This window comes from Drosophila bipectinata, chromosome 3L, assembly GCF_030179905.1.
Source record: "Drosophila bipectinata strain 14024-0381.07 chromosome 3L, DbipHiC1v2, whole genome shotgun sequence".
Lineage (NCBI taxonomy): Eukaryota > Metazoa > Arthropoda > Insecta > Diptera > Drosophilidae > Drosophila > Drosophila bipectinata.
This window is the reverse complement of record NC_091738.1, coordinates 13807726-13832973: the sequence shown is the minus strand read 5'-3', so window position 1 is coordinate 13832973 and position 25248 is coordinate 13807726. Positions and strand designations below refer to the sequence as shown.

At 46.6% G+C, this 25248-nt stretch overlaps 3 protein-coding genes across 3 annotated transcripts; 2 read left to right on the top strand and 1 right to left on the bottom strand.

Annotated features, from left to right (window-relative positions):
• The first annotated feature begins 3819 nt into the window (after positions 1-3819).
• On the top strand, positions 3820-8576 carry LOC108120876 (LIM homeobox transcription factor 1-beta). Its single transcript, XM_017234719.3, has 6 exons — positions 3820-4192; positions 6528-7290; positions 7430-7644; positions 7705-7892; positions 7956-8232; positions 8291-8576. Exons 1-6 carry the CDS (start codon positions 4156-4158, stop codon positions 8494-8496), a joined length of 1686 nt encoding a protein of 561 aa, XP_017090208.3. The 5' UTR covers positions 3820-4155; the 3' UTR covers positions 8497-8576.
• Positions 8577-16554: 7978 nt separating this feature from the next.
• On the bottom strand, positions 16555-20378 carry INPP5E (Inositol-3-phosphate synthase). The gene is made up of 4 exons (XM_070280089.1): positions 20253-20378; positions 18169-19828; positions 17195-18109; positions 16555-17136 (listed from the first exon to the last, which is right to left on the bottom strand). Exons 2-4 carry the CDS (start codon positions 19383-19385, stop codon positions 17028-17030), a joined length of 2241 nt encoding a protein of 746 aa, XP_070136190.1. The 5' UTR covers positions 19386-19828; positions 20253-20378; the 3' UTR covers positions 16555-17027.
• Positions 20379-20872: 494 nt separating this feature from the next.
• Sms (spermine synthase) lies at positions 20873-25216 on the top strand. The gene is made up of 4 exons (XM_017234587.3): positions 20873-21262; positions 23139-23247; positions 23620-23742; positions 23796-25216. The coding sequence occupies exons 1-4, from the start codon at positions 20978-20980 to the stop codon at positions 24377-24379; spliced, it is 1101 nt and encodes a 366-aa protein (XP_017090076.2). The 5' UTR covers positions 20873-20977; the 3' UTR covers positions 24380-25216.
• The last annotated feature ends 32 nt before the right edge of the window (positions 25217-25248 follow it).

The following is a 25248-nucleotide window of genomic DNA, read 5'->3' as shown; positions in this document are numbered from 1 at the left end:
ATATCCTTGATCCATTTGCAAACAGTGGCAACGGCCAGAAGCCGTCAAGTCCTGGCCTCCGGTTCTGTTTTAAAGTAACTTTTTGGGATCAAGTGGGCCTTGGCTTGAACTTAGAATCCTCGCGCTGAGGGTTTCAAGATTACCTGCTTTAATGTCTAGGCTTTGTATCAAATATATTCAGCATTTGAAGGACAATGATACTCGCCTTTCATGAGCTTAATCTTTAATATCCCTATAAGTGTCCTGAATTCCCAGAATCACTGCTCCTGCCGCCACAATAAAAAAGGACCCATTCAGCAAACAGTTCAGCTTTCTCAGCTGAAAAGATTTGAATGTCCGTCATAGCCAAATGCCGTGTAATATGAAAAGAGTGAGCCGCATAAAGGCGCCGTCCGCAGGACACAATGCCAAAGGAGCTAAATCTGAATCTGATGGTGATGCCAGGGCGGGAGGACGCCGGAACGCCAGGATGCTGACGATGATGAGGATGATGAGCGCAGCGCACAAAACGATGATGCACAAATCCTTTAAGAGCGGATTTGGAATTTCTGCGAGGAGGCAAACACAAAGACCGGGGGCTTAACCGGAATGGCGTAGGAATAAACCCACTTTCGGAATACGGGGGACGACAGGCTTTAAAGTATTGTGATATAGACGCCAGCCCGGATCCGTAAAGGCCTCCTGCTGGGTAACTGCGGGGCCTCGATTTGGCTTTCCTGATTCGATATGATGTGGAGACAAGGAGTCCGAGCCAAGCTGCGTCAAGGAAGTGTTTTATTTGTAGTTCGGCTAAACTATTTGTTTTAACCCGCTGTGCGGTGGGGTGCTGTGCGGGAAATGTTCGCAATTTCGTGTTATCTGCCATTCGTAATGGTTATTGGAAACGTAGCCGAAAATTGCCGTCAAATATTGACTCAGCCGGGCTGGAAGAAGTATCCTTGCGTCTGGCCAGTCTTCTCACTGAAGAAAAAAACGTAATAAAAAATCATAATTATCACAAAATATAGATTCATTTTGTTTTGCTTAACATGCTCCCTTTTATACTATTTGGATTCTTTCTATTTATACCTTCTAGGTCCTTCATATTTTTCTTAGTGCATCCTCCAATTCGCCCTCTGAACTTTGCACATTTTCCCTCCGTTTTGTACTGTCAGCCATGAACTTTTATTATGCCTTGAGGTAAATTGTTTTATTTATTTTTTAGGCCTGTCGCCGGCCACGTAGAATTGGTAGAGCCTCGGTCCTGGTCAACGCATAATTCAGCGTTACTTTGTTGCCACCCAGCATCCCCATGCGAGCTGCCACCACCCACCGAGCATCCGCATCCTGATTCGCATCCCTTTGGGCCAAAAAAAAATCGCAACAATTTGTAACGCCAAATATTTTATTCATTCTGCGTTTGCTGGGCCGCCGTCGCCTCCTTGGGTCACATAAATAAATACATATTTGTTTATTTATTTATTTTGTTGCTGTTGTTTTTTTATATTTCTGGCCCTGACGGTCTGATTGGCTCAACAGGTCAGGTCAGAGCAGCGGGGATCCTCATGTAAGGACATTTTATGGGGCGGCTTTTCCTGCATACAAATGCAGCTGCCCCGCTCGGAGACTTGAAGAGCGGAAATAGTCGAGGATTTGTAGAAATTTATCACGTCATTCAGGGATATTTGTCCATTGTTTTTGAGCTTTTCATCTGCAATTTGTTGTTAATGTTGGTTAATTTTGATTGGCTTAGCGAGTATTTAAATGGGTATTTGGGGTTTGGCAAGCCTATAAGAAATAATGTCAAACTATTGAATGAAAAACCTATTCGAAACCCCAAAACGATCCCCCATCCCCTGGCTCGTAAATCAGTTTTCCACCATTATCTGGCCAGCTCCATAGAAACTGAAACTGCAATCGGCATGGAGACTTCATAAAAGCATCGGCAGGCCGGCAATCCATTCGTAATGAACTCGCAGCGAGGGCGGCGGGCCATTTGTCTATTATGGCGCATTGATTAGCGCCAGGCCCCCTATTCGGAGGTCGGAGTTCACAGTTCGCACTTGCGGGAGGCGCAGCCCCACACCCCCGTCACAAATGCATGCTATGCCACACATGTCGTGTTTAATTAACCCCGAACAATGTCCGAGGCCGCACTTCCCGCCACCGCCGCTTGCCACCGCCGGTTGCACATCCATTCATACAAAAGGCACGCGCATAATTCCCGCATGTGTATTAGTGCTACAGTTTGGGGCCGCACCCGTGCCCTGTCCCCCCTTTTTGAAGGGACGAAGGGGTGCCCGGTTGTCGGCAGCACAGTGACCCAAATTAATCTTTGTCATTAGCAGGAGCCGGGCAGGAGTGCAAGTGCCGAGCGAGGTATGAAGTCTCAAGTCTGGCGGGGCGATGACATCGGAGAGTTGCCCAAATACCAAGCACCCCGCCCCCGAGTCTCGAGCTCCCGGGTCCCCCTGGGTCCAGAATTTCTGTAGCCTTGTCTAGGCGGCGTGTAGACAAAGTGCCAAAAGTTTCGTCGCGGGTGCCAGAGTTTTGGCATCGAAGGCTGTCGGAGTGTCGACAGGCCATGTTTTGGAATTTACAGAATCCCAGGGGCGCCAAAATAATAGTGTTTATGATTTCCATAAAATACCCCTTCTACCATATTAAGAGATTTTAGTTTCTTATCCATTATTTAATTATTTTGCGTGTTGTCTTTGTTCTGCAGTCCATTAATTGTTTATTTCCGGACATGACTCTCTAGTAATGAAATAATTAAACCAATAAATCACACATCTAGTTTAGGGAAACAAAATTATTAATTTAATAATGGCCCACATGATACACCCCAGATGAATCTCTCCCTGAGGTTAAGTTATTTACCCTAACCCCTGTTTCGGGCTGCGATTAAGAATCACGACGATTGCCGCACATAATTATTGCCGTCATAATCGCCAAGGTGGCTGGCAGTCAAATGGCCCGCCCGAACACTAATTGTAAGTAACACGTTCGCGTTTGCGAAACTTTCTGGGAATTTTCGAAGGCAGGCCGGCAGCCAGCCAGGCAGCTGGGCAGGAGCTAACAGCGGGAAGCGGAGGAGGCAGCCAGAGTCCTGGCCAGACAAGTCCTCATCTCGCAGCTAGACGTGCAGCAGTCAGTAGTCAGCCAACCGGCAAGTGCTTAGACATTAATGTTTGGCGCGCTCTCCGGCTTAATGGACCGGAATTCATTTGGCCGAAAGTTTAAAGAGCCGTCGTCATTAGCAGGACAGGCTCTTTAATTGAACTAAAGCCATCAAATGGCTGTACTAGAGGCTAGACTTTAATATCCTTCCATCGAAAATCAATAAATTTAAAATGTGGAAGCCACTGCGAAAAAAATGAAGAAAAAACTGTGGAAAGCAAAGGAAAATAAAAAATAAAAAACAGAAAAAGGGAGAAAAACAACATTCCTAGAGCAGAGCAGAGCAGAGTCCTTTTGGGGGATGTTGTAGCTGAGGCGACAAAGCAAGCAAGAAATCGCCGAGCCAAACATCCTTTTGTCAATACAAAATACGTATAGTACAACAAAATAAATAAAAGCCCCGAACAACGAGCCCCACGACTGGCAAAGACAAAGACAAAAGTCAAAAGTGCAAAAACAAAGGCAAAACAACTCAGAAGCGCCACCCGAGCTGCTAAGGACTTCGCAGGACCTCCCAGAAGGATGCGGGGCCAACGCATGCGCCCCAACGGGTGGGGAAGACGGCCGAAAATGGCTGGCTCTCAACTGGTTCAGGGGATGGCGCCCGCGGAAAGGACTCGGGCCAAAATGGCGCACACGCACACAGCCACCGACTGGCCATTTCTCCTCCGTGCAGAGAGAATTTCCTAGCCAACTCCCGGCAGATGCCTGTGCATTTGCCAAATGATTTTTAACAAATTTCATTAACATCAGAGGTCCGTAATCATTCAAGCATCGCGTTTCGTAACAGGGCCAGGTCAAGGAGTCCAATACTGCCGGACACCACCGGACAGACACTGCCCAGTTGCAATCACAGACTCCAGCGAGTCTAAAAACAAGTTCTAAGAAGGATACCTTTAAGAGAGGTTCTTTGAAATAAAATGTGCATAGAAAACATCTAAAACTAAGTGAACAAATTATGTAGAAACCTGTGAGTGTGAATAATAAATTAAAATTATGATCGACGAACAACATCCGATGCCGATTGGCATATGTAAGTATCCTGGGCATCTAGGGAGTCCTGTTTCTGAAAAGGATGTTCGGTTGGGAAACTGAAAGCCGACGGCTTTTTTAAAGAACTTCATTTCCGTCGGCATTTTGTTGTCTCAGAAAGTTGACTGGACTTAAATATGATACAAGTGTTTGTTGTGGAAGCCATTTATGGTATAAAATGCTTTTTTTAAAAAGACCTTTAACACCGTTAAGACCTTTTATAAAAAAATTCCATAAAAGAATGGATATTTAAATGTCTAAATTATTCAAAAGTAAATCCAAATATGGGAAATTACTTCAACCCATTTCAGACAAACAAGGAAATCTATTTACTTTAATAAACATAAATATTTTACTGCAACTCGAGCCTTTTTCTGTCACTCTTATCCAACTGGCCAAGGGCCAGAGCAAATTTCAACATATTTTCCAGTGCAAAACAAATTTTGACTTCTGTCAGAGATTAGGCCAAAACAAAGCGTTTGTGCCCCGATTGCTGGCACAACAAATCGGAACGGAACTGAGCGGCATAGCAGCTTCCATTGTCTGCCCAAATCCGATTAAATAAAACGCTGTCAGTTGCTGCCGAGCTGCGAGTTTCTAGTTGCTGGCAACTGACAGCAAAATCAGTGGCAGCCGTACAAGGAGCCGGAGCTGAAGCGGCAGCAGGAGCAAGAGCAGAAACAGCGGCAGCACACAGCATCCTGCCAGCCTGCAGCCTAGCATCCTGGCAAGGGTTTCCTGGCAGACGACTGCCAACATATGCCGCCAGCCGACGAAACCGAAATCATAAGACCCCGGCTCGAAATTCGAGGGTGAAAATCCTCCCTGTCTCCCGGTTCCCTGTCTCCCTGTTGATTCATTTAAATGCCCTGGTTAGCCCCGGATTCAATTCAATTCATTTATAATCGAGTTATAAGGGGTGGTCCTGCTGCACATTAGAGTCTAATTATAACGGAGGAGGTGGTGGAGGGTGGGTGTTCTAAGCACAGGACTATCAATGTCGGATTTGCACTTGTCGCCGCAAATCCTTGAGGGCTATGCCCTGACATGTCCGGTCAACATGGTGGAATATTTTCAAACGAATGTCAAACTTCAAATGACAAAGGGCAAAGGGATTCAAAAGTGTAACAGGTGCGGCCTGAGATCAGCTTATTCCGCTGCACTTCTCAATATTGTTCCTATTATTCCAAAGTGTCGAAAGCCGGAGTTTGATGGAAGTGAGAGGATTAAGAAGCACTCCACAGGAAGCCATAAAAACAAAACGTGATTCCTTGATCCCCGCATACTATTATCTGTTATTTCAATAACATATTTGTTCTAGTATTAGAAAAACATTAGAAACCTTCAATATCCTTTACCAAAAACTAATATTCTGGCTAGAACAGATTTGTATTCAATTAAATTGAATAACAGCCATTGGATTGAATTAAATTGGTTGTGCAATTTGGCAGTCAAAACTGAAAACAGCAATCTTGTTAGAGAAAGCGATTTAAATCAATCAGTGGAAGAGGTGTAACAATATTTTAATGCACATGTGATTGTTGGAATACTTTAACATTCTGCGCATATTTCTGGCATAAATTGGCATACCAGATATAATGTTTGCAAAAATTTAATGAAATTACACACACATTTAAATCACTCAAACACTCGAACGCCAACATCCTGACAATGCAACGAAAACAACAGAAAAAGACTCGGAAAAACGAGCATGACAACCACACATAGGACATCCAGGACACACACAGGACATATACAGGACACACAAAAGCTGGGAAACAAATTACGGTGAAATTTCAGCAATTTGCCATAAATTGAGACAACAAGGCACAAAAAGCCAAACAGCCAACCAGTCAGCACCGCAAATGTACAGTAATTTTTGCCACCAACCCGAAACAAAAGCACGCATACGCCATGTAGGCCGTATTTTCCCCGGCTTTTTTTTTTTTGCCCGCCTATCCCTTCACCTCACTCTTTATTTTTTCTGCTGATGGGTATTTCGAGTGCAGTGGAAAAGTCATTTCAATAATTGCAAAACCACAAATTTACTACAACTCGCAGCGGTTCTGGACTGGACACTGGCCCCAGTTTATATGGACAGCGTGGAGTGGACCGCAAATACAAAATCCCTTTGGCAGGGGGCATAGTTTTTGCCATTGTAAATTTTAAGCCCACAAACACAAACATACAGGCACACACAGGCTCGTAAACACACACTTATACACTGTATCCACTGCCCACAATGTGCATGCCGGAGCGAAAATAAAAATATCTGAAATGTTTCTCATTTGCATGTCCTGGGACGGGGCCACGACACGACCGCAAAACCAAAATAGTTCCAATGGACATAAAATGTCAACAGCAGCAGCACCACCAGCACCAGGCCGGAGGAGGGCCCGGACAACCAGGATCGGCAGGACAACCGCAGGCTGGGGGCCTCAATCAACTGCTGTTGAACGGAAATGAACGCATGTTAACAACACCAGCAACAGCAGCAGTAACGACAACAGAAAGTGGTCCTGGAAGTGGTCCGGGTACAGGAACAGGAACAGGTCGAGGCACGGGTGTGGGTCCAACATCAAGTGGCAAAGCCCACAATGACAAAATGGCGTCAGTCACCAGAAACGTCAGCGGAAGTTGCACCAACCACAACAGCAGCAACATTTCCAGCAACAACCACCATCCCATAAACAAGCAGCAGCAAATGCCCGGACCAGGACCCCCTCTGACATCCCTGCCTCCACTGCCCCCCTGCCAGCGCATCACCTTGGGGGAGTGCAGCCTCAATGGAATGGACGGCTTTGCAACGCCAGCACCTCCAACAACGACTCCGCAAGGACCTCAGGGAATGGGTACCGGCATCGGAATGGCAGTGGGAGGGGCAGTGGGAATGGGCACAGGACCCCTGCCCGTGGGAGTACCACAGCCGCCCAGCCAGTGCGCCCACTGCTGCCAGCCAATTTGTGATCGCTACATCATGCGCGTGGTGGAGAACTCCTTCCACGAGGGCTGCCTCAAGTGCACCGCCTGCTCGTTGCACCTGGTGCACTCCTGTTTCGCGAGGGAGGGCAAGCTCTACTGCCGCATTGACTACGAGAGGTAAGTGTAACTCCTGCATGACCTTTGCTCCCTACCAAAGGTTGAACTTACACTCCAAATTTAAAGCTTTTATGTTTTATTCTTCAAGTTTCATTTGATTCTTTATGTAAACTTTAATCTTGCAATCCTTTCCTGCCAGGCTCTACATCCGCAATCGATGCCTTGGTTGTGGTCATAAAATCGCCTCTGACGAGCTCGTGATGCGCTGCCACGAGAACGTCTTCCATCTGAAGTGCTTTGCCTGCGTGGTCTGCGGGGTCCTGCTGAAGAAGGGGGAGCAGTATGTGGTCAAGCAGGGCCAGCTCTTCTGTCGCTTTGACTACGAGAAGGAGGTGGAGATGCTACAAGGATATGGTAGGACCTTCCAGTACATCCTCTAGTTCCTCTTTCTAGTTTGTAAATGCTTCTTTGTAGATTTCTACGGCGATGAGCTATTTCCGCCCAAGCTGGACGGTAGGCGTGGCCCAAAACGCCCAAGGACCATTCTGAACACGCAGCAGCGGCGAGCCTTCAAAGCATCCTTTGAAGTGTCGCCAAAGCCCTGTCGCAAAGTGAGAGAGAACCTGGCAAAGGAGACTGGTTTGAGCCTGCGGATAGTGCAGGTAAACATTTCACTTTTTCCACCCATTAGTCTATATATTTAAGTTCTTCCTTTATCCTTTCAGGTATGGTTCCAAAACCAACGGGCCAAGGTAAAAAAGATTCAAAAGAAAGCCAAACAAGAGCCGCCCAGCAAGGGAGCTAGTGATTCGCAGGACTCGCAGGAGTCCCTGGACAGCAGTCTGGCGGCAAAGATCAAGGACGAGGCCCACAGCGACAGTGAATCGCAAATGGAGTCACCTTACTCCACAGCCTCCGACGGAATGAGCCGGATGGCAACCCGTTGCACCATCAAGGATGAGCAGGAGCAAGTGCCCTTCAACTGCTTGGAGACCAACAAAGGTACTTATACACTTAAAAACATGTTTAGTTCTTTACTAAATTAATTAATAATCCACAGAAAACTGCAACAAGAACAACGAGCCCATTTTAAACACCATCCTGGGGCTCAGTTATGCGACTTTCCAGCAGCTAATGGGTCCTTTCGCCCAAACGCCGATGATCAATCCGATCGACCGGCTCTACAGCATGCAGAGCTCCTACTTCCGGCCGGAGGAGCTGCAGGCCTACGGCGAATGCGGCGTCAAGGACGCCATGGAACACTAGTCCTGCGGAGGGCCTCCGGAGGCCATCGAATTTTAAGCCCAAATCAAAATTAGACCTTGTAAAATAAAAGAATGTTAATGTGCTAGAAATCAAACTGATGCGCAAATCGGAGTACTCTCGTCCCAGGCAGGGTGGCAGGGGGGTGTGGGCACTCGCACCACTTGCGTCATCCACCACCCCACTTGCACCACCGCCGTGCAGGTGCAGCCTTGAAATTAGTTCCGCTCGGTTGACAGGCACAAAGCATTCGTGCCACACAGCAGCCGCCACCCCCGGAGGCAGAGCCCGGAAATGAGCGTAAAATGCCGATTCGTCGTGCATAGTTCAAAGGACCGTAACTGGGTCCATTCGCATCCGTATCCGTAACCTCCCCACGATGATAGAACGTTTGACATAAAAGTGTCGCCAATGCGGCCCAACCTCTGGGCTCTTTCCTGGCATCCGGAGTCTAGTGGAACGGGAGAGGAGTGCATCGGCATGTCCTGGTCACAAACGCATACCAGTTTCAGGCAGACTTTAATCCGAAATTGGCCTCTTAAATAAGAGAAATCTAAGATAATTTAAACTTAGACTCACGATTAAATTAAATTAGGCCTTTTAGTTTAATCAAAGCTTTAGTTTAGTACGTTTAAGGATTAAACCTTTTAAGGATTTAAAGCTTAGTCCTTAGCGGCGTTAATTGTTTTCCAAGGAACTGCAACACGTGTTTACACAACTCGCCGCTGGACCACCCTTCGAAGAAAGCCCCAGCCAAGAACAAGTTCATGCAATTTGTCACAATATGTGTCACATTAGCCACAGCAATTGTGCTTAAACATCACCGTCTCCCCGGGTCTCCGGTACTCGGTCTATCCGGTTCCCCGGCTGTCGGCAGCGTCATCAGGCCCGCTAACCAGATTAAACCCCAATCGCGACACCGATACGGCCAAGGATATCCATGACAGGGGATGTTGTTCCAGCAAAGTGGGCAAACAAAGAGCCGGGCCATTCCACAACTCAACCCCCGATTAGTTCACCCCCGAAGCTGCTGCCGCCACCCCGAAGGTCCTGGCCGTCCTTGCTAGGCAATGTAAGTCCTGTTCAGACTCACGTAAAAAAGAGATGCGGATCCAGAACCCGTGTCCGCATCATTAATCAAAAGCGGACAAGGCCAAATAAGTGCAAGGGCCGTTGGCAAAAACAAAAGGATACAAGAAACAATCCAGGAATCCGCATTGTCCTTCCGCACTTGATGAAACCACGTGCACTTTGGCTGGAAGATCTGTTTTCGCTCGTAATTTTGCAAATTACACAATTAATTACGGCTTTGCGGGGAAGAGGCCTTTAACTACGAGGCTCGGAAATGTATGTCACGGTGTGTTTTGATCGATTAAGGATGTACGAGGATATCACTTCAAAATCTCCATGAAAAGAATTATGGCTTATCCATTTTTTTTATATGCTTCTTAACATCACAATTTGGATAATCAAACCCCACTTGGAGGCCCCAAAATGATTATGGCAAATAAAACGCCAAGAAAAGGCTTTCAAAATTGAATCAACTCGGGCAGAATGTTGACAAAAGTTGATTTTTGATTGGTGCTTTGGGGATTTCCAGCTCGTAATGTAAACAATAAAAATCAAAAATCAATTTCATTTTCCCATAAAAGCCAGAATCGCACTCAGATCGGAAAACAAAGGAAAATTGCACAATAAACAGTGAAAAAGTCAGAAAAATAAATGTGCATTTGGTTTTATTTTCTTAGGACGCGTGTGACAAAGGACATTGATTTTTGGGTGAAAATGTATTGGAAACAATAGTTAAAAGTGCCAGCGTGGGAAGTGAGTATTTTTCAGATTGAAGTTGTGTTTTCGAAATGAATTTAAGACTGGAAAACATGACCAAAACCGGAATCATTGCTGAAAACTTTTCACTTGTAATTATGTAAATCGGGGCCCATGAACACGAACTGCCAACCGCACAAATTGTCGAGCAGCAGATGTCACTGGTTGGCCTTTTCCTGACCAAGTCGATTCAAAGAAGTCACTTGTGGCAGTTGTTTGGCATCATTGTGGAGCAGCACGGAGGTAGGGGAATTTTTGGCAGGAGGCGGCAATCTAAATGCAAATGGACGGCCAATGACTAAATGTGAGCCGCTGGCCCAAAAAAGCCACAAAGCCATAACCAGGAATCTCTCGCATAATACAGCCAAAAAGGACTCCATGTAGTTTGTGTTTGTTGTACACAGGATCATGTGTGCGTGTGTACGTGCCACGTAAGTGTTTGAGTTCGACATTTGGCACAAAATTCATAAATGCTAATTTCAACACATTGCGCACACGCTACAAATATGAATATTTACCATAACTACGCAAACAGAGGCAGAGGCAAGAGCCAAAACACGCACACGGGCTGGCTTCGAATCGACTTCGATTGCCTGGGATCCTTGAAAAGGCTGCCAGGACTTTCCTGGGTGCCCCCTCCCCACTAGTTGGGCGCCAAACAGCATGGCACTTGCCTTTATCGACCAACACATTGCTTCGGTTTCAACTTCACTCGGGTTCGGGTTTAATAAAATCCTTTTGCAAAATGAAGCAATTGTGCATTTTAGCCGGCTGCTGCCGCTTACAGAAACAAAATGGCACTTAGAGAAAAACTTTCTTAAAAGTGTAAAGGATAGGACTAAGTTTAGAATAGAGAAACCTTCACCTATTTCTCCCAGTGACCAAATGTTCGTATCAATGATTGTTAAGAGGCTGTGGGCCAGAGGGTCCTGGGCCTGGCAAATATGCGTCAAAATCGCACAGACGCACAGTTTTTGAATGCCAAATGGAGACACACATGGAGATGGTAGATGGGAATGCATTACGTGCATAGGCATACAATAGTCTATATTTGTCTACTTGATGCCACAGATTGAGATTGGTTTTGTGCCATGTGTGTCTGTGTGGATGTCCTGGGAAGCCAGCTGAATTGCCGTAATTGGCCACTTGGCTGTGCCGACTTGGCCGCCGCCACTTGGCACTCTTTGGGAACCCAGGAGGAGATTACCCTCGAGGCCGTTGAAATTGAAAATTTCCTTCAATTGAGCTGCCGACCACATTATTAGTTCAAACTTGGCCAGTTCGGATAGCGACTAATGAGTTTCGAATAGGCCGGAAAGTGGCCGGCCAAAGTGTGCCTCCAATCTTGACCAGCCTTGTAATCTAATGAGAAAAATTTTCTATTTAACAAGCAGCCATATGGCACAGCTTTGATAGAAAGAAACCTTACATTAGATAGGCCTTTCCCTCTCTCAGAGTTAATGCTATCAGAATGCAACACTTAATCCTTAAATTGTAAAGTATCCTTTAACTAGCATATATCTTTGAAATTTATTGCCCTTGCTGGTTTCGCCCAAGATGCCAGAAACCGAAATTTGAATTGCAAAGCCCGACAGATGGTATATCGAACATGAACTGGAGACCCAATCCTCCTCATCGTCGCCTTTTCTCGGCTATGTTTGGCAGGCATCAGAGTCGTCCTGAATCCGGAGCTGTCAGGCCTGGCAGACACCAAAGGGGCGTAGTTCAAGACAATGAATGTTCAGTGGCTCCAGCTGGATGGAGATTGACTTTCCAGTCGCCTGGCAAGGTGTTGCCTCAACGGAAAGCCAGATGCAAATGAGAAACAAGCCGAGATACGAGTCGTTTAATATGCAAATTTTGGGTAGACACTTAAAGGGAGACTCGACTTGAATTGCAACATAGACGTAATTTGGGCAAAACACCAAACAGAAAATAAAAGACAAGACTAAAATGCATCGCATACTTTGCATATGACTGGAATTTCTTTTATTATGCTCCCAATAATGTAAAAATATAGCCGGCAACATCAAATGAATGCCTGGATGGATGTTCGGATGAAGTGAACGGACCTACACACTTGCCCGGCGAAAGTCGCGAGCATGTATTAAAAATATCTTGTAGATACTTTGCTCCAGTAGCTGCCAAAGCCAGAAGTTGGGCTAGAAATCGGCTGCAGTATACGGAGGGAATAAGATGTTTCCTTCAGAAGTAGAAGCTGGAGCTGCAGCCGCTGGAAAAAATGTTTTTATTACATTTCCCGCGCGAATTTGACGCTGCTTACGAAATACTTGAAAAGCGGAGGCGGCTTCTGCAAGTTAAAATAAATAAATATAAAGCACCCACAATACCGAGGGTTGGCGTGGGTGAGCCTAGCCTCCGTACCCTTGGCTACAAAAAAAATAAATAAAATATAAACGCCAACATCAGCGACAAACATCAGTCACACTCGCGAACAAAGCCGCGCGCATCAAAGCGTATTCCCAAGTGGTCCTTTGCGCCTTACTGATTTTCCAAAGGCTAAAGGATATTTAGCCGGCAGTCCCTCGACTTTCGTTCTTTGCCCGCTGCCCCGGCTTTTCTTTTTCTCTGAAGGAGTTGTCTAGGAAACTTTGCTGCGAGCTACTCAAGTCGCTGCTCGAGTTGTTGGTTCTGCTGCCACGCAAATACATTCAAGATCCTGGCAAAGGAATCGTCAAAAATGCCGGCGAAAAAAAATTAAACAGAAAATTGAATGGAGAGCACAATGGCAATAAAAAACGAAACCAGATACTTGCCGATGGCTTTGCGGATAAGATAGTTGCCGAAAGCCTTCAAAAATATTAACTTCAAGAAAAGGAACTCGATTAGGTCAGAGAAAAGGATATTAATTGCATTGTGAATAGGAAGGATGCTTAATGGCCTTAATGCAGAGTATAGTATCTCTGACTTCCATAAATAAAGAAATCTTTAAACATATTTGCATATTTCTAATAATATCTATCTATCTAGTCAAGGAGCTAGTACCATTAGAGTATTGATAATAGATACTCTCTGTTATTGGAAAGCAATACTCAACGCCCAACAAAAGTCCTGAAAACCCTCAACAGTCCTGTGGCCATTTAATACGCTTTTTTTTTTAGGGGAAGCTCCAAACGCGCTGCTTTCTGCCATTTTCCCTCGTCAAGGGTTTTTCACTCGCGGGTTTGGCTTTGGCTTCTACGATTTTCTTTTTGCTGAAATGCAGATTATGTTTTCATTAAATTATGGTAGCTATGGTTACTTTTATACAATCCAAAGCTACTTCAAACACGAGAGTGGTGCGTCGCCACAGACTCCGCCCCGTCAGCTCGAGCTCCTCCTCCTTGGTTCCTTTTTTTTCCCTGGGTGCAGGACACCCCCAAGAAACGCTGGTAAAAAGTATTCGCATAATAGAAAACAGCGACTGAAGAAAGGGAATTTCGGTGGATATGGATGGAGGGTGCGGGGCATGGGTAGTCGCTAAAAATCGTAGTTTATATTTATTACATATACTCGTATTCCACATTCGTATCCATGCATGCTGATCGTGAGGCGGATACGGAAACTCTATATCACTGTAGAATATCTGAGGGAATTTCAGTTTTCTTGAGACTCTTATACTTCACGAGCCTTGGAAGTAATAGATTTGGAAATCATAAATAAGCCAAGAGATTTATTAGCTTAAGAAGAATACTTCTTATAATTCCTATTATAATTTTAAGGGTATTCCTATAGTCTGTGATTAGCTTCTCCTGACTTCCTCTTGCTAAATTGACACGATGCGTCCCTGTCTGTTGTCTGTAAGGACGTTCCACTCCTCCAGCTCCTTCTGCTCGTGCCCCGTGTTGTTGCTAGTGCGGCACGTACATTTATTACTTTTGCCTTTCCCGTCGTATCCCTGTATCCTCTGGAAAAAGTGCGAGTCACAGTCTCCTCCAGATGCATGCAAAGCGGTTTTCGTTTTTTATTGCGAAAATGTAACGTGCCGCATGCGAATTGGTTGCTTTGACCGGCCCCCCGTCCTGGCTCCTGGCTGCCAACCCCCAAGCCCCAATGCCCAATCCCCATGGATATCCTCGCGAAAAAGTCACTCCGGCTGCCTTTTCGGCACCGCCATTCGCTTTTAATGTTAACTTTTTTGCTGTGCCCCACTTGCCAAGAAAATATGAAAAATATTCGTAATAGAGTTGTTTGAAATGTACAATAAGCATTCAAGTGGCTTCGCCGAATGCGAGGATAAGGCCAGGGGTGTGGTGTGAGAAGGGGGCCGCTAAGAAGGGTGCCAGCATGCGAGTTTCGCGTACGTTAATGTGGAGCCAGGACTCCGTAGGGAAATGGGCTCAGGCACTAGTTTAAGCTTTAAAAATGAACAGAATTGATTTTTAAGAATTTGTAAGAATTTGAAAAAAAGCATCTTAAATACTTAATAATACTTTGAATAATAAACCTATCTTATTCTTAATTGGCATAAAATACAAGGCAGACTAAATATCACGCATACGCCCTGTAGGCCCACTGTATGGCTCCTAGCAAGTCACCCGAAGACTCACATCCATCAGAACGGGTCTTTTCACGGCGGCAAACTGCATCCATGCCATCTCTCAGTTACATATGAAAAAGTTCAGTCTGTGACGGTGCTAAACGAGTGCCTGAGATACGAGTTGGGGAGAATTTTTTAATAATTTCTGCATCTCCGGCGCTGTGAATGAAAATGGTTGCTTTGATGGCGGATGGAAGCAGAAGTAGCAGCAACAGAGGCACTGGCAGGAGCCACCATCATATAACTAACAATAAAACTTTTTAGTGTGTGAAGCGGCGACGACAAAAATATGGACACATATGAAGTCATAAAGTCATATTAACACGTACGGATGCGCACAGGATATTAATGTGCAGACATACAGAAGGGGCATAGTTTTTTCCATACGCCCAGTTGCCTCCAAGTCTAATAATAATATAATTTCATATATTGTGGTTAAATTTTCGCACTGGCTATGCAGATGCCAAAAGGAAATGAGCTTCAGTTTTTTTCCAACACTTTCCATATGCAATTTTTTGCCACAAAACCGACGCCGAACTAATTTCAGCCAATGTGCCCCAAAAAGTATGCAATGCTCCGAAAACTTTATGAATTACAGCACCGACCGACAGCAGAAAAAACAATAATACCCGGAATCCAGGACCCAGGACACAGCAATGCCATTCGCCGACCGCAGTGAAAAAACTGCACAAAAACGATGCACATTCGAAATTGTTTCCTCTTTTTTTTTGTTAACAAATTCTAGGGCCCCGCAAGAGTTCAGTCCTCATGGGCCACTCAAAGCAGGACGACTGGGGGGGGGGGGTTTTCAATCAGCGACTTCTTGAAAACCGTTTTCGAAAAAGGATTTTGGACAAGTGGCCGCCGGGAGACTGGCATGAAAAGTCATACAATCGAGGTGGGTCTCATAAATACAAGTGATGCAAATAGAATCTTTTGAGTAAGATATGTCTTAAATATTAATAATTATATTTTATTAAAATATATATTCTTACCTTAATTCTTTACAATAAAATCTCACCTCTGAAATAGTATTTGATATTCAAAGAACCGCCCTCGCTCAAAACTCTTCTGCCCACACACGCATATGGCCGTAACCGCAAATGGCCAACAGCTTGGCTATATCGGAGCTGGGAGGCGGGTGGGTTTCGGATACCGAAGTGAACAAGGAGTGGCGGCAGCGGTGGTAGGAGACCGCGAGGCCACTTGTATGGCGCACAAGTGGCGGTGCCCGCTGGCACTGCTGGGACTGGAAACTGGGTACTGGCATCCAATCGCCATCCAATAAATTGCTGCCCCGGAGTGTGTCCGATGGCAACCAACTCAAGTTGAAATTGGTCAAAAGTTTAACATATTTGCGTGTGTGTTTTGGGGGTTGTGGAGCCCGGGGTTGGCTGGCCGGCTCTGGTCGTTTTTGGCGCATTTTCGGGGCAATAAACAGAGCGCATCCCCATCCTGAAATATTGATGCTTAAGCGAGGAGACTGGGAAAACTCAACAGTTAAATCGTTTAATAAAGGCAAACAGAAACGTATGGAGTGCTTAAAACAAATTAAAAACTTCATTTGGCATTTGGCATATTTAAAATTATAAAAATAATCAACTTCACTAGTGACAATTCAACAATAACTCGTTTACAAACTAAATAATAAAAATTATAAATAATGCTAATAGTAGAGATTCAACAATATTCGATCTAGTTTCATATAAGTATGTATGTATATTTATGCTAGTTTATGCATTCAAAGTAATTCATTTCGATTTCAGAGTTCAATAGTTCAATATTTTGACTAAACTTTAGCTTTAACAGATTTAGCTTAACTACGGACTAGGCTTGTGCTTTAGAGTAGAGGTACAGAATTGTTGCTCGAGTATGTTGCATTCAATAATCTCACAAGGAACGTATTACGACTAAGGCCTCGAGGCGAAAGGCAGAGGCGCCTAGGACTACCGCAGCATCACGAAGCGAACGATATCCCAGAGCGCACCAAGATACACTAACATTCTAACGGGGGGCATTACAAAGGCGTCACACAACCGTAGGAAAGCTTTGACTAGCACTTAGAGATTCGAGTAAATGACCCAACGCATTCCACTGCAGGACGGTAGGACGCTACAGGGAAGTTTCTTTTTTCCTTCGGGGAAATGGGATAGATTCTTTGGTTAGTTTACTGCAGGACGCAGACTGCCGATGCTCCAGTATATTGGTTATTCAGCCGCCGACGCATTCCTTCCAGGTAAATGTCGCGACTAAAGAGGCCAGCAGCTAGGGGAATTCTAAATAAAACATCAAAACATTATCATATCTTTGATTATCTAAGCCAGATCCACTTACGCATCGGTTCCCGCACGAATAAGCGTTCGGAACAGAGCCCAAACAGGCTTGTGATCCGAAGTGGTTATCGACGGCACAGAGTCGTACAGCAGACACTGCACGTAGGGCTGTGTGGGCGTGGAGACGCCCGGAACGATCGTCTGCCGCCGGATAACTAGGCCCTGCATCTGGCGGTACTTGTAGAGAATTCGGTCCGTATAGGCGGGAGCCCGCTGCTTGGATGAGGTGTCAAAGTTCTGGCTGCCCGGATCGTACTTGTACGTGGGTGGAAATGTGATGTTTGCCTCCATGAATCCACGAAAAGCGGCTCCATCCGCCAGCACGGAGGACAACTGATCTGTGTGCATGTAGCCGTGCGGCAGATGCGACGGTAGCGGGAACTTGGTGTTCTGAATCCACTCCAGAAGCTTCTCCCGCGGCTCGCCCAGGCGGAAGTTCAGGTCACCGCACCAGAAAACATTGTCAAAGTTCTGGGTAACATCCTTGTTTTTGTGTCGTAGGTTTGGCAGATTCCGCGGGAGATCTAGTGCGTTGATGATCCGCTTGACGTCCGAGACCCGCTCTTTCACCTTCTGTTGGTGGGCCGTCAAGTGGGAGGTTACAAACAGCATGGAAGTCCCGAACAGACAAAAGGATATAGCCACCGCTCCCTTGGTACGAAAGGCAGATCCCGTCCGCACCGACATTGAAGCATCCTCCGGGGCGGAGCAATACCAGATAAGATCCCGCCGCATATAGACGGCCAGGTGAAGGGTTCCCAGTGTGGTGGAGTGGAATAGCACGTGCGAGGGCCCTAGAGTCTCCTGAATGGTCACCTCCCACTCGAAGCGGTCTGGCGTGGACTCCTGGGTGCCAACCACCACGATATCCGGCACATGTTCCACATTAGCCGGCAGCACAAAGTCGTTCATTTGCCTAAATAAAATAATGGTTGGTTAAATCTTCCACTAATGTGGCCAATAGAAGCATCTTACTTTGGCGGATGGTGTCCGTTCATATTCCACGTTCCCACGAAAATGGTCACCTCCTTCTGGGGCAAGACCCTACTCAGCTCACTGGGTCCGAGCAGGGAAGAGGAACCAAGTCGCCCGTCCAGGTAGCTGCGTTCCCGGGCCTTCTCCGCCGGTATAAGATTCAGGGCGTGAGCCGCCATCAAGGTCTGCCTGGCCAGGTTAGAGCCCGATCCTTGGCGCTGCAGGGTCATGTTTTCATGGGACATATAGCGTACCCCAAGCTGTTCCTGCATCGGATCCATACCATCCGGTTGGGTGGCAATGTTGGGCGACGACATGTGCTGCGGCGTGGTGGCTCTCTTGATGTCTCCCGGTTCTTCGGCGGCGTCCAAGGGAGGTAGCTCCTGTCCCGGTGGGTAGAGCTTCAGTCTAAGCCTCGACCGGCAAGCTGAGACCGCAATGGGTCGTATGGGCGATCTGTGCTGCAAGCTTTCGCTCCTGGCCACCGAGGCAGAGGCCGCTGCTCCACTGCACTGTGGGAAAAACGATTTGCTGGCCACCGGCGACTCTGGGGCACTGGCACACTCGCTGGAGGGTCGCGGTCGCTGGGTAGATCCTTCGCTGGAGTGCAGGGACACCGAGTTGTTGTCCACCATGCTCCAGCTGAGCGAGAGGTTGTCCCGCCGTAGGACATTGTTGCTGTCCGGTATGGAATTGTAACGCACGGTGACCGGTGGAGTCAGGGGCTTCTTCTCAGCCTTGCAGCACAGACTGAACTGGTGGCTGAATCTGTTGTGGTTTGGAGAGCGGTGCTTGGGGGACTTGCGCCGCATTACCACATCCGTGCCACCATCGCTCTGGGAGCCGGCGTCGGTGCTGTGGCGGTGCGCGTGGGCCTTACCCTTCGAGGAGGGCGGCTTTGTGCGCCGGTGGAAGCTGATCAGGCCACTGTGGGACTTCTCCAGCGGCAAGGTTTGGCTTTTGTGGTTGCTGTTGTTATTCACGTGGTTGGCCGAGGAGTCGGCGCTGCACTTGGCGAAGCTGACATCGTACTGGCCGCATGCGGAAAGGGGGCGTCGTTGGCTGGCCGGGGACTCGGGCGTCACGGGGTGGGGCTCCACCTTGCTGGGTCGCTTGCTCAGCAGGCCGAACAGGGATCCAGCCGATTTGTGACCGGACCGCGGGCTGCTGGTCGAGCTGGTGATCCGCTCCTCACTTCCCGCCGAGCTGTGCTGCATGGTGGCACTAATTATTACCCGAAAATTGACAATCCGAGGTGCTAAGTGGACATCACGCGCTGGCTTTTGTTGGGCTAATCAGGGCCATCTGGTCTCGAACTCGAACTGAGCTCATTGTTTCCCTCGTGGTGCTTCTGGCATGCCTAGCCTTTGGCTATACAAACAGTACTGCCAAACGTCATCGAGAGCGCGCAATGCAAATGCAAATGCGACTTTGCTCCGTCGCTGTGGCTTGCCCCAATGCAAATTATTTTGGGCTTGGCGATGACGTCGCCACGGCGCAGAGGCGGGCAAATCTGGCTAATTGGGGTGCTGTCGGGTTGCGTGCTGCGGGATTTTTAATGAATGCAAACACTGCTGGTTGAGCTGGGAGCACCAAGGCTGCAATTCACTCGCTCGGCTCACCTGAAGGAGACCACCAGGGAGCTGTGCCACGGAAGGACCTGAAAGGATTCAGAAAATCAATACACATGGCAATAAAAGTGGTGACGACGATGGCGACACCCCCGCGAAAGTAACAAAAAACACAACGAGGGTGGCTGGGGGCAGGGTGGGTGGTGTGGCGGTGGCGGTGGGTCGGTGAAGGGTGCTTCGTTGACGACGTAACAACATTGGCATGCTGCGGCGCCCACACATCCGAATGTCTCAGCATCTGTGATTCTCTGGGATCGAGAGATTTATAATTAGCAGCCCATTGTTGCCGCCAGCCAGCAGCCTTGTTGTTGTTTGTTGGCCTACGTCTAGCATGAAAGCCATCGGCAGCACCAACAACCACACGCGAGTGTTCAAGTTCAGGTTCAGGTGCCTGAGATTCCTTTAGCGCCTTCGCTTCTGGTGTTCCCCCATCAAGTCCGGGATTCACTGTACCTGCGGCGCACTGTGCGCTTCTATGCTGCCCGCATTTATGTAATTCGTGTAATTTCAGTCAACGGCACCGCATTTCGCGTTCGGCGTTGTTTACGGGAAATGTTCTAAACAGAGTGGGAGGTTGGGGTTGACAAGAAGTGGGTGGTAGATTATCGATAGCTTTTCGATAGGCTACGGGATGGTCACACTAATTACTGTTATTTCTTTTTCAGAATTTCCTGTTTAATATATTAGTTAGTTGGTTCTAGGATCCTAGTCAACTAGGATATTTATTCTTATATAGTTAAATTAACTCTTATTTAAATTAACTTTCGGCAGATTTTGAGAGCCCTTACCTGTATGAATATGCGTTACAATGGGGCCTTAAAGAAGAATGACTGGTTGATATTTATAGCATTGAATACCAAATAACGCTTTATTATTATCCTTTTTTAGTTAAATTCATTTAAAAAATAGACTGCTATTTATCGCGCCAAATGCAGTGTTGGATAGCGGCTATCTTCTGATAAGCAAAGACATGAACCAACAGAGAGACTTTTTATGGTATTTTTTTCTCCTTTGCAAAATGGGCCCTCTAAAACCGGAAATTCTATATAAGCAACCGCAACTATCTCTCCGAGAAATTTTCTCGTAAAACCAACTCGACGCGGCGGACCTCGGTGCGGGCGAGTTTAAATCTGTTTATTTTTTTCGTTAACAATAGCAATCGCAGACACCGGGACACCATGGCGGCCCAGACAATCCTTTTTGATTTCACCCTGGACAAGGACAAAACCAGCGATGAGAAGCAGCGACAGGATGTGGCCAAGATCCTGCGGAACGAGCTGGAGCACATCTTCCCTCAGCTGGAGCTGGCCTACTGCATGGAATCTCCGGATAACGGATACTTTGCAGTCCTGCACGAGAACAAGGCCACCGTGATCACGGTCCGGATCTTCCAGCACGGCCTCCTGACGCTCAACGTGGAGTACTTCCTGCCGGAGGGCAAGGAGCCGGTCCTATCCTTCGAAGTACGTAGGAATTTTAGTATATAGAAGGCGAAAAAAAAACCCACCTGCCTCCCCAGACCGTGTCTTTGGCGATTAAGATTGGCAAAGGGCTCTCCATCCACCAAGCAAAATTGATTTTCCGCACACCAGCCCCACCACACTTCCGAGGGTGTGTGTGTGAGTGGGGAGCGGGGTGGGTGTGTCTTGTGTCTGGCAAACCATCGTCACTTGGTCAGGGTCAGTGCGACCGGCCTTGGCCTCAAGTGGCTGGCTTCAACCCACTTCCATGTTTCTCTATTATCTAACACCTCGTACCCTGTCCGGTCGCTCCCCCAGCCATTCTTGGCAGCATTGCTAGGTTAACTCGCACGTGGGTCCGCCGGGAGATTTATTGATTGATGCGGCAGTAGGCCTAGGTTCTTATACAACAACTAATCAGCATAAAGTCTCTTGTGTTAGTCCCGAGCTTCCCAAATACTATTTTCAGTCAGCTTTCCCAAAATAAAACACTTTCTTTTCGATATTTTGAATAGAAAAACCATAAACCTTATGACTAACAGTTGCGGGCAAGTTATTAGAACTAGAATTTAAAATATTTAATGCCAGTTGTCTGTGTAATTGGATATGTATTCAGATAGTTTATAAAATGAGCGCCTGGCACTCCAAAGATTATTAGGAAAATGTTAATAATATTTTCCATTCGACTGATGTCTTGGGCGCAGCTGTTTTGGGGCTCGCGGAACTTTCCTTATCTAGCCGGCGGCGTCGTTCTCGGTTCTCGGTTGGATTTCACAACCAGCCTGTTTGGGGGGATAGAACTTGGGGCTTGGCTATTGTAATTATTTGCCATTTTGCAATATGTGCCTGCACATGCACCTCCACTATATGTATGTCTGCTATATATTCCCTTTTCGTGTTCCGTTCACTTTCCTTTTTCAAAAAAAAAAATGTATCAAGTATTTGGACTATAAATAGTATTTGTTGGGCCGAGCTGTGGTGGGCCGTTTGAAGAGTTCTGCCCCGCGGCATCTGAAGGTTATCCTCCACTCACTCACATCCACACATATATGTAGTTTCGCCTCTCAAGGACTTGAAGAATAAAAGGAAATTACCCTTTTTGCAGACCATGCGCACAATGGAACTGATTTTGAGGCAAAAATTCGATTCCGATCGGTCCAAGTACTTGCCCCCGATAAAACGCGGTGGATATATTGACAATTATATGACTAGCACAGGTTGGTCAAACAACTATAATGTAGCTTTATAATCCCCATTAAAAAAAAACCAACCCAGTTTAGTTCTTACTTGCTAGTTCCATTATGCAAATAAATACAACTCGTACTCTCACTCTACATACTACAATCTACAATATATGCCGAAATTCTCTTTCAAAATTCCACTGCAGAATCTAGAACACCCGTGCAGTTAATCCACTAGTACTATATCCGACTATTGCCGCCACCGCAAAACCAAAACCAAAAAAATTACCCACGAAGTGGCCACCTGCCTGGATTGCTGGATCCCGGGGTGGGGGGTCGCCATGTAAATTCATCTGAAAATTCGATACCTGCACCCACCCCTCTTCATGGCCACCTCCTGCATGCTAGTTCCCCCTAAGGACTTTTACTTTCTTTCCTAGAAGGTCTTCAAGATTCAAGATTTTTATTTAAAACTCAACTTTATTTTTATTTTCATATTTCAATCGACTATCGAATCATCGACCATCATGAACAACATCTTCTCCTGGACACCAAAATTGCCACCAATGTGTAAAAAATTGAAAATATCGTTACTGTATTGCCCCGAACGCACATCCTCATTATATGATATTCGATATAATGTACAACCTGAACCACAATATCATGCTCGATCAAAAAACCAAAAAAACCAAATAAAGAGCACCATGAGACTGGAGAAGGTCCTGGCCCTCAAGTTGAAGGCTGTCAAGGGCCAGAAGCTGCCGGCGCTGAAGCGCGGCGATGTCGCCAGGTACTTCCCATCCTCAGGTAAGGCCAATCCCATATCTAGAGCAACTACTAGCAACTACCGCTACTATATGTACTCCATACTCCAAGTGTGTGTATGAATCTCGTTGAGCGTATGCCGCACCACCTCCACCTCCACCGATCAGCTGATGTTCTGAGAGTTCTTCTAGACGGCACCCAGCATGATAGACCATTTCAGCCATTTTTCGTTCAGACCTCAGATTATCAGAATCTCGTTTTTGTTGTGTTTTCCCTTCTGGCATGCTAATCCACTTTTCTCTAACTTGTTTCTCTGCATGCCTCGCTTCCTAATAATTGAGCTAAAATCAGTATATGTAATCACTCCTCCATGGTTCCTAGTTTGCCCCACTAATCCTCTAAAATCTTTCCCAGATGAGCGCATCATCGAGTACGACATCGACAAGGTGGTGTACGAGGCGCGTTCGCCCTTCCAGAAGATCCAGATCATGCACTCGAAGACACTGGGCAACATGCTGCTGCTGGACGAGCTGCAAAGTAAGTTTTCAGATGAGCAAGGAGGCAAAGATTAATTTCCACATTTTATCCAGACATTGCTGAATCCGACTTGATCTACACGGAGACCCTCATGTGCCGCGGTGTGGAGAACTACGAGGGCAAGGAGATTTGCATCCTGGGCGGCGGAGATGGCGCCCTGCTGTACGAACTGCTCAAGGAGAACCCTAAGCACGTGGTCATGCTGGAGATTGACGAGCTGGTGATGCAGGCGTGCAACAAGTACCTCAGCGTCATCTGCGGCGATGTCCTGGAGAAGCGAAAGACCGACCAGTACGAGATCATTGTGGGCGACTGCGTCGACTACTTGAAGAAGTTCATCGCCGAGGGCCGCAAGTTCGACTATGTTTTTGGGGATCTGACAGACATACCCATCACTGACACGCCCGAGGGAGAGACCTGGGACTTTATACGCACCATCTTCGAGCACTCGTTCAAGGTGCTGAAGCCAGACGGCAAGTATCTGACCCACGGAAACGGGTCCACCTGCACTGTGGGCCTGCGCCTGTTCGAGGAGCAGCTGGATCTGCTGCGTCCCAAGGTCAAGTTCACCACCACCAAGGCCTTTGTGCCGTCGTTCATGGAAGAGTGGCTCTTCTATCAAGTGACCTTCGCCTGACCAGCTCAAGGAGGTACCCCAGCAGCAGCAGCAGCACCAGCAGTAGCTACTTCCAGCCACACACCAGCATCACACATCATCAGCCCACTCCCGCTGCACTCCTACACAGTTACACTGCACGGAGCGGCGTCGGAAATCGGAGGAAAGGATAGGGATAAGGAGAACAAGAACCAGGAGGAGGATAAGGAAAAGGAGGCTATGAAGCCACGGCGAAGACGCCGCCAAAAGCGGGTGCACTACCACCACGCCCTGGTTTCGTAGTCCAGCTGAGAGAGCACAAGCTGAGAAGCGCCATCGCCATCATCGAAATCATCATCCAAAAAAGCTAAAAACAAAAATATGAAACAAAGGAAACACGCACTTCCAATGGCTGTTACTTACAATTGAAAACCAAACCAAATATTGAACCCAATTCGTTTACGCTTAAGTTAGGCTTTAGTTCCGTTTCTCGTCCACTCTTAACTGATTTCTATGATAAATTTCTATAAAATTAAGTCAAAAGTTGAGGCCGGTACAGGCTGAATAAATCTTATGTATTCATGTTTTGTTTGAATTAAGCCTAAGCATAGAATGTTGGCACCCTACTTGTAGTATTTTCGTATAACGTGTATATCTACTATCTATCTTGTATATGTAGAGCGTATGTTTAGTTACCATTAATGGAAGAAATCTGAAGAATTGTATCTGAAGGCTCGGCCGGAGTAAGGTGTGGATGAGGGTGTGAGGCTAGGCTAGCAATGGTAGCAGTAAACACCAACTTTTAATGCTGTAATAATGATAAATACCAAAACATTTTAAAGAAGAGTACTTAAAAAGTAATAAATAGTCTTATGCAGAGTGTCTTGTTTTTATTAATTAAAGAAAATCAA